This window comes from Rhinolophus hipposideros (genome assembly GCF_964194185.1).
Source record: "Rhinolophus hipposideros genome assembly, chromosome: 10".
NCBI lineage: Eukaryota > Metazoa > Chordata > Mammalia > Chiroptera > Rhinolophidae > Rhinolophus > Rhinolophus hipposideros.
In genome coordinates, this window is record NC_138056.1 from 44935293 (window position 1) to 44945031 (window position 9739).

The 9739-nt window shown below is 38.5% G+C and overlaps 1 protein-coding gene across 1 annotated transcript; it reads right to left on the minus strand.

The window, feature by feature from the left end:
* Positions 1-6912: 6912 nt before the first annotated feature.
* On the minus strand, positions 6913-7847 carry LOC308503846 (olfactory receptor 51I1-like; the record flags this gene model as incomplete). The annotated part of the gene is given in 2 exon segments (XM_081063516.1): positions 6913-7676; positions 7679-7847. Coding segments are annotated over 2 exon segments (933 nt in total).
* Between the last annotated feature and the right edge of the window lie 1892 nt (positions 7848-9739).

Genomic DNA, 9739 nt, shown 5'->3' on the forward strand with positions numbered 1-9739 from the left:
AAATGGAAGAAGAAAACAAAGCTCAAAATACAGGTGGCCAAAGGTCTCATGTCTGAAAATTGACAGATGACTACCATCAGGAAATTGCCACTATTAACTGGGTTATCGTCTCCATTTGACAGAAGTTCAAGGTTGATGGAAAATTATCCTTGTGAATTGTAGTTTATGGTGGATTGGCTAAGACACAGCTGCCTTGTCTTTGTGTGAACATGCCTGACCCTAGAAAGCTGCTGGGGAGATAGGCACGTGTAGGCAATCGCAGCATAGATATGGACCAATGTCAGGAATAGGTGAACGGAGATATTACTGGTAAATGTATAGATATAAGGCAAAGACCACAGTATATAAAAACAGATAAAATACCTGAAAAATGAATACAGATATATGAATAATTGAGGCCTAAAGGAAGGCTGAGAAGTGGCAGTGACCAGAACCTGGAGCAAATGACTGGACAACTAAACTAAAAAGAATGGAGCTTGGACCCGCAATGGTTTTATCTGTTCTGGGCTTTAAAAGGACTTAGAAAGCAACTGAAAAGATTACATGTAAAGCACAGAATAAGGCAAGAACCAAGGTTGGGGGATTTGTATGCAAACTTCAAGGCTCATGAAAATACTCTGTCATGATGACATGTACAATCTCTTGACTCACAGTTTGTAAAGACAACCTACCTGATCTACTGGGACTTCTTTCTGGCTTAGACACACCTCTGAATAAAGCAACACTGTTCTGGAACATAAAAAGATTTTCAGGAGGCTTTCCTGGACAGCAGAGGAAGGCATCAGAAGGGAAGAGAAGTCTACCTCCCTAAATTGAGTATGTTTTAAACTGAGCACTGTGTGGGCCAGCACAGGAATAACAATAGAATCTTGGACTGACAGGGTAAGAAAGACTACTGAAGGTATTTTTTCCAGCTCATTCACACACACACACACACACACACACACACACACACACACACACTCATGAATGCACATGTATATTTGCTCACACATTGGCGCATGCACATATTTCCTCACTTGCTAAAATCCTGAACTCTCCATTTAGCCGCTGCTGGACTTACAGGGACCTCACTATTACATGCTGGTTATTATTAAGTTCTTTGCCCCGCACATCTATAACCGGTCAGCACTTCTTTATGCCATGTACCACATGGGACCTTGGCAACCCAGAGGTCTGATCCTACTCAGAAAATCTCTGCAACTTTCAACCACAAGGGTAAGGACTTATGTTCTCCCACAAATATTCAAATACAATCATCACAAACCCTGAAGTCTTCTCTTTAAGCTAGTTACAATTAGGTTAAGGGCTGCAAAAGAAAACTTCATGATACAATGGGAGGGGACTGGAGAGAAAAACCTAACTTATTTTTAAAAATCAGGGAATGCTTTATGTGAAAAGTGATATTTCTGGTGAGACCTGAGGAATTAGTAGAATTTTTACAGGCAAAACGGAGAGGTTGGGTGTAATGCGGAAAAAAATTACCATGGAAGGGAGTATGTAAGACCGCACTTTGACAAGGAGACCTGGAAGAAATCAAAATGGTCGATGTATTAGGATTTTAAAATTGTGCATTTTTCGAAACAGTGGATCTTATAAAATTTTACCATAAAAGGACTCAGTCTATGTTCACATAATCGTTTTATGATATACATTGTGTTGTGTTAAAAAAAATCTGTATTTGTAAGGAATGTAAGACTCAAAGGCACGATTATATTATGAGTACTCTGAAAAATACTTCAATCCCACATTATTGGAGCTCAATGAATTTTAAATCACAGAAAAGAAAATTGTACTTCTTTTCATAATTTTTGCTTGCATGAAAATATGAGAGGAAAATAAAAATAGGTCCATTGCCTGCCTAAATATAGGTTCCCTGAGCACCTCTCATGGTCTGATGCAGCTTACCTCAGCAAATGTTAGCTTAGGGAAAACTGTTGTGAACTGTGCTCAAATTTAGAGCAGAGAAATTCAGAGAAAAATTATTAACCTTCAGAAATAATCAACATATATCAGAACTTCCCATGGCTGAGGGATTTGAGGGACACCTCTCTTCCCCACTTGTTATGTCCTTTTCTATGTTCTCTCCTCACCTACAAGAGCCCAACGTATCTTTCTTAGCTCTTTAAATAGACCAAATTTTGGTCAGCCTCTGATTAAGTATATTGCCTCACTCACTGCACGTGGCTTCCTTATTCCTATGCACCCTTTTTCTTGCCTATATTACCCAAAAGGGACAAATCTTGAGAGATACTTAAACCTAGGGTCTTCCCTCCCGTTATCAGCCATCTTCTCTGCTTCCTTTTCTTTTCTTTTTTATTCTAGCCCTTTTCCTTTTTGTATCCTTCCCTTCCTCTACCTTCAGAATCTTCATAGCCAAACAGGTATCAGATCTCCTTCAAAAAGATCTTAAAGAGTGATTGTCTCCATGAGTTTAGGTAGGATTTGTATGACAAGAGTGTTTCAGGTTACGAGAGAATAAAAAGGATCATTTGGCCTATAGTCCACTGTAATAAGACACAATAAATCAGCAGAAAGAAGAGACTGTGGTGCAGTGAATACTATATCCCTGGACGTGGATGGAAGTGGAGGTGAATACTATGTGCAGTACAACTTTACCTACTTAAGCGTTGTGAAGCTCTGTTTCTTTATTTTTAAAGGCAGAGATATTAATACCTACCTCAGAGAGTGGCCCTGACTATTTCATGTGAGCCTTTAGTAACCAGTGAATATTAGGATTCCCCTATTCCCCTACTCTTTCTGCCTCTTCTCTCAGGCATTCTTAGAAAAGACGAATCAAATACAGATTATCCTCAAATTTCTGTTAATAAGGATCTTTCCTTGTCATTGTCTTACTGATACTCAGACCACATCTATGAGGGAAATAAGGACACAACTTACAGATGAGCATATAAACAAGATACCTGCGTTGCATTAGTAACTCAAGATATTACGATGGCAAAACTATTTCTAGAATCCATGACATTCTCTGATGTTTTCATTTTGTTTTTCACTTGGCATCAAGTTTAACGAAAGCTTTCTCTCGTTCTATCACCACACAGTTTCAGGAAACTAGGGAGGTGGCAACTGACGAGGGAAAAGTCTAAATGGCTAATTGTGCGCTAGAGTTGGAATTCCTTCTGGAAGCTGCTTCAGGACATAGCGCAGGGAAATCATGGGCTTCTGTGCTCACCACAAGCAGAACTGATCTCTGAGCATCAAGTGGGAATGGGAAAACTCACCTCAACAAGTCCCTGCTACGTTGGCATTAGTATCTCCTTATTCCTGGGGATGGAATATTGCTCCCTTTTTTGTAAGCTGTTCAGCTCTGGGGAGTTAGAGGTATGGAGAGAGACATGGGTTCTCTGAGGAGCAGCTACCCAGGTAACTATAGCACCCCTTCTCAATGTCAAGGGACCCTAAAAGAAACAAGCAAGGGTACAGAGTTACTACCTCTGTGAAATGAGTATAATAATAGTATCGCTTACTAGGGAAATAAAATAATTGATATTTGTAAATTGCTTAGAAACATGTCTGGCTTATAAAAAGTCTACCATAAGAGTTACCTAATAGTATAACTATTATTTCCTGGAAAATAGTATATTAATATACTATGGTCATCAACTATAATTTTTATAAAAATACATTTAACAAGTAATGAGAAGTGTACAAAATTGTTGGTATCCAGAGAACATCAAGGGTGTTGAATATCAGGAGATAGCAGAGTCCAAGGAATTAAGCAATTGTGAGAAAAAGTTCCAGATTGGGTTGGGGACAGGGGAGGAGGAGATTGATCAGAAAGGTATGACTGACTAATAGAGTTCCCAGCACAAGGTGACTAGAGAGAGTTAGAAGAAAGTGAGCATATCCAGAACCCATGCTAAAGAAGATTTGAAATTGCTGAATTGATGAGTTTGCATTATTTGTAGATGTCTGATTTGTTGGCTAATTTTCTGACTGAGAAGAGAAAAAAAAATGATTTGGCTTGAAAATTCACTATGACCTTTTTATAGGACTTTTTAAAATTGTTCTGAAAATACAGTTTTTGTGCTGCTGGTTTAACAAGAGAGAATAAAGCTCTGTGTAACTGGTGAGGAAATTATTTAAATGACAGTTTCTGTGGATAGATTAGATCTAGATATATATAAAGTCAGGAGTGAGCTGACAGGCTTGGAGTAACGGATTGAGGCATGGTTATAATTAAGTCAATCGAATTTAGTGTGAATAAAAAAATGAGAGAATTTAGAAGATAAATATCTGTGATCAGAAAATGAGCTACTAGGGGTTAACAACAGAACAGAAGTACTTCTGGCTCATGACTAGGTCTAGGATATGGCCATGGGGTAAGAGAGGCAAAGTAGAATTGAATTAAACTGCATTGGAATTGAAGATCAGAAAATATGAAGATCATTGACTGGATGACACATATGCTAACTGTGCTGAATTTGGAATGCTTACATATTTTTCCCAGATATCAGTGCCCATTTCAAATATTTAGCAAAAATACATACATAAAGGAGATTGTTATTTTCCATTTTAAACTGGGATTGTGCTCTGGGATATCTTTAGTCAAATTTTCTTTTATAACTTTTCAGCATTCTTTTTTTAAATTAAAGTTTATTGGGGTGACAATTATTAGTAAAGTTACATAGATTTCAGGTATACAATTCTGTATTACATCATCTATAAATCCCATTGTGTGTTCACCACCCAGAGTCAGTTCTCTTTCCATCACCATATATTTGATCCCCTTTACCCTCATCTACCACCTCCCTCCCCGCCTACCCTCTGGTAACCACTAAACTATTGTCTGTGTCTAAGAGTTTTTGTTTCTTATTTGTTTGTCTTATTCTTTTGTTGTTTTTGGTGTATATACCAGTGAAATCATATGGCTCTTGATTTTTTCTGTATGACTTATTTCGCTTAGCGTAATAATTTCCAGATCTATCCATGTCGTAAATGACACTATTTCATCTTTTCTTGTGGCAGAATAGTATTCCATTGTGTATATATACCACATCTTCTTTATCCAATCATCTATCAAAGGACTTTGATTGTTTCCATGTCTTGGTCACCGTAAATAAAGCTGCAATAAACATTGGAGCACATATATCTTTCTGGATAAATGTTTTCAGAGTTTTTGGGTAGATATCCAGGAGAGGGATTGCTGAGTCATATGGTAATTCTATTTTCAGTTTTTTGAGGAACCTCCACACTGCCTTCCATAGCACCTGCACCAATCTGCATTCCCACCAACAGTGTATGAGGGTTTCTTTTTCTTCACAGCCTCTCCAACACTTGTTACTATTTGTCTTGTTGATGATAGCCATTCTGACTGGTGAGATGATATCTCATTGTGGTTTTTATTTGCATTTCTCTGATGATTAGTGATGTTGAACATTTTTGCATATGTCTATTGGCCATTTATATGTCATCTTTGGAGAAATCTCTATTCAGGTCCTCTGCTCATTTTTTAATTGGGTTGTTTGTTTTTTTTTGTTGTTGAGTTGTAAAGCTCCTTATATATTTTGTTGAATACCCAGAAATAAGCCCATATAAATATGGACAGATAATTTTTGACAAAGGAGCCAAAAACATACAATGAAGAAAGCCTCTTCAATAAATGGTACTGGGAAAATTGGATAGCCACGTGCAAAAGAATGAAACTAAACTGTTATCTGTCACCATGTACCAAAATTAACTCAAAATGGATCAAAGACCTAAACATGAGACCTGAAACAATAAACTGCACATAAGATAGCATAGGTACTAAATTTATGAACCTTGGGTTCAAAGAGGATCTTATGATTTTGACCTTAAAGTCAAGGGAAGTAAAAGCTAAAATAAATGAATGGGATTATATCAAACTAAAAAGCTACTACATGGCAAAAGAAACCATTGACAAAATAAAGAGGCAACCAACTGAATGGGAGAAGATATTTGCAAACAACACCTTTGATAAGAGGCTAATATCCAAAATATATAATTGTGCTTATTAACTATTGTTCTCAAGTAGGCCACACCAAGAATACCTCACACCTTTCTCAGAAAGACATATTTCATATCATTGCAACTAATGATACAGGAAATATTTATAATGTTTCTACGAGAAATATTTGTCCACAATTTTTTTCAGTTGTGCAACAATTTTTATATAAAACTCTTGCTGAGGAGGATATACTTTATATGGGAACATTGGGAAGGAATTGTGTTTCAAAAAATGGAGGCTATAATTTTCTGCAACAAGAAAACAGGAATTATATAATTGTGAAGTAAATATAATGTGAGTTAGGTGCCCCTTTGTGCCTTCCACTTGTTGCGTCAGGGGAATGCTCTGTCCAGGTGGCACCCAAACATTGAGTCAGCAGGACTAAACTCGAGAAGGCCTTGCTAGCCTCTCTGGTTGAACAATAGCTGACCCGCAGGTGGAACGCATGGTCACATAGGTTGCCCTTTGGCCATAGTAACATCATGTACATTGTAAACCTGCCGGAATCATGTACCCCTGCTTTCTACTCTAGATAATTACCTTGAAATTTGTGATTCATTGTCCCCATACTTGCTGATTGTAATCGCCATGGCCTAGCATTCTTTCCCGACTGGTATTCTATTGGAAAAAACCCTATATATAATTAGTGTCCTGGGGCAGCCTTAGTCGGAACTGTCCGACAGGGACGCTCGCAGGACACACCTGAAGTCAAGACGCTGTCTCGGTTCCCCAGCTCCTTGGAAACAACTCTTCGGGTGGTGAGAACTCACCGTTGCTCTTTGTCTTTGCTTTATTCTGTCTATCTTACTTATTACCTCACTTAATAAATAGTGCTTTGCTGCCTCAACTCCATCTCAGTGTGCATGGTGAATGTGCATGGTGATGGCTTTAGGGTAACCATCTCATCGGCATTGACGCCTTTATTATTTTCTTCGAAGAAAGATTTGGATTAGTCCATGGCGAATCTGCTTGGTCTTAACACTGTAGATGATGGGATTGAGCACAGAAGGGATCAGAAGATAGACATTGGCCAGGAGAAGACGGACAGCAGGCGCAGCGTGCTTCATGAAGCGGTGCACCAGAGCCACGCTGATCATGGGCACATAGTACACAAGGACTGCACAGATATGTGATACACATGTGTTGAGGGCCTTCCGCTGTCCCTCCCTGGAGGTAATGCCCAGCACTGTGTAGAGGGTCAGTACATAAGAGATGACGATGAACAGGGAATCCAGACCAAATGTGGAAGTAATGATGCACAGCCCTAGAATGCTGTTGGGACGAGTGTCCCCACAGGGCAGCTGGATTAGATGTGAGTGAAGACAGTAGGAATGGGAGAGGACATTGTGGCCACAGAAGGGCAGGTGCTTCAGGAGAAAGGGCAGTGGGAACATGAGTATCACACCCTTCAGTCCAAGTACAGCACCGGTACCAGCAATACGGGGCAGGGTCAAGATGGCAGTATACCGCAATGGGTTGTAGATGGCCACAAAGTGGTCCACAGACATGGCCAGCAGAACTCCTGATTCCATGATGGAAAATGAATGTATGGAGAACATCTGCAAAAGACAGGCTTCAAAGCAGATACTATTGGCACCAAAAATGAAGATGCCCAGCACAGTGGGCAGTGTAGAAGCAGAGACACCAAGCTCTGCACAGGCCAGCATAGCTAGGAATAGGTACATTGCTGGTGTAGAGAGATGTTTTTCTTGATCACTGCCAGGACCAGTTTATTGCTCACAAGGGCCACAAGATAGGTGGAGCAGAATGGGAAGATAAACCAAGGGTACAAGGCCTCTAGGCCAGGGAGACCAGTCAGCTGAAAATATTTTGGGGTGAATTGACTGCTGTTGAACATTTTCCTATATCTGGAGTCTGGGAAATTTGACCTCGGCAGGTCCCAGGGATGCAACCTGGAGTGAGATACACAAAGGTTAATGGAGTCTGAGAAGGAACCCCAAATATCTCTGTCTAGTACTATCTGCCAACTTATATCCATGACCAGTTCTATTTGGTCTTCAATACTAAATAAAAATGTTGAGTCATGACTAGCAAATAGACATGTCTCCAGAACAAGGGAATCTGGTAAAAAATTAATCCCCGTACTAATTTCACTGTGTATATTTAGTAGGAACTGAATATTTCTCATGTTTCTATGAAGAGATGGTATTATGTTCTTTAAAGAAGACATCATTGGAAAGACATTGACATAAAGAAAGTCATAATCTATCAGACATTCTATAAATTCCCTGTTGGAGCATGTTGGATTTTAAGTGATTGATGGGCACAGATGTTAAGAATAAAATTACTTCACTGTTGCTTTAGAATTGCTCAGGAGACAAAGTTTCTAAATGCCATTCTTGCCACTACTCCAAGAGCATTGAAGACTACTCTCCAATGGAGACAGAATTATCTATCTTTACCTGGATAAAACGTCTCTAAAATGGGCTTAGTTCTCCATGTTCATTCTGCAATCTCCTGGATGATCACTTTGGTTTTTATATATGGTGGGGAAGAGTATAGAAAAAAGTCAACGTTATAAAGGTTAATGAAAAGAAATATTTTGCCCACTGAAATTCCCATTAATGGAAAGAAGTATTCTGCCCATTGGAAAATTCCTCTCATGTTGTCAATCTACACATTGCAGTGTGGTTAATCAATGCTTACTGTGTGTATGGCCACAATAGGCAAGGTGCTAGAATATGGTCCCTCAGACCACGTTTCTGAAACTGCAGAAATAATGACAACAATTTTTATCCAGAATGCCCCACCTCAATAGTGCTGATGCCTTCTGGAATCCTGCCTGAGAAGGCAACCTGAATCTTTACATCATCCAGGAGAAATATATCTGTTAAGGAGAGAAGAAATGTATCTAAGAAAAATGTATCCAAGAAAATGTATGTAAGAGGAAACCTCCAGTCCTCAGGATGAAAGACCAAGCAAAATCTCTGTGTTAGAACAAAACATGAGAGAGGGAAAAAAATCTCTCTCATTAGGTAAAGAAAGCAGATCTGATTCACCACTAGAAACAAACAAAAAAATTAGGACCTAGGGGAAAATGTATTGGAGGTACTGGAAAGTGGGATTACTGCTGAATCTCTGGACATGATTTTATTTTATTTTATTTTATTTTATTTTATTTTATTTTATTTTATTTATTTATTTATTTATTTATTTATTTATTTATTTATTAGTTTCAGGTGTACAAGACAAGGTAATACTTAGACGTTCATCATTTATATCCCTCACACTGTGAACCCCCCTCCCCCCATCCACTATCCCTCCGACCTCACACTGAACCATCACATTATATATATAAAATTATAGTTGGCATTCATTAATGTTTAGCTTCTGGTGTACAATGCCATGATCAGGTATCCACAGTATCCCTGAGGTGGTCTCTGGACATGATTTTAAACCCTTGATTGATACTTTCTAATGAGCTATTTTTTGAGCTTGACGTTTTAAATCTGTAAAATGGAAATAATCATGTATACAATAAATATAATATTATATTAATAACATAATTGTAAAAAAAGAGCCTTATAAACTCTGCAATAATAACCAGCTATAAGAAATTTAGATCTTCAGTGACGATCCACTTCTCACTAAGGGACAAACTTTAGTAATGACATAAGGGTTCCTCGAATAGGACCCATTTATGCCGCTGATACTCTGAGCTTGATCTCTTTTCTAATTAGTATTTGGAGTACACTGTCCCTTTCAACTCAACCCTTCCATGCCTCAATT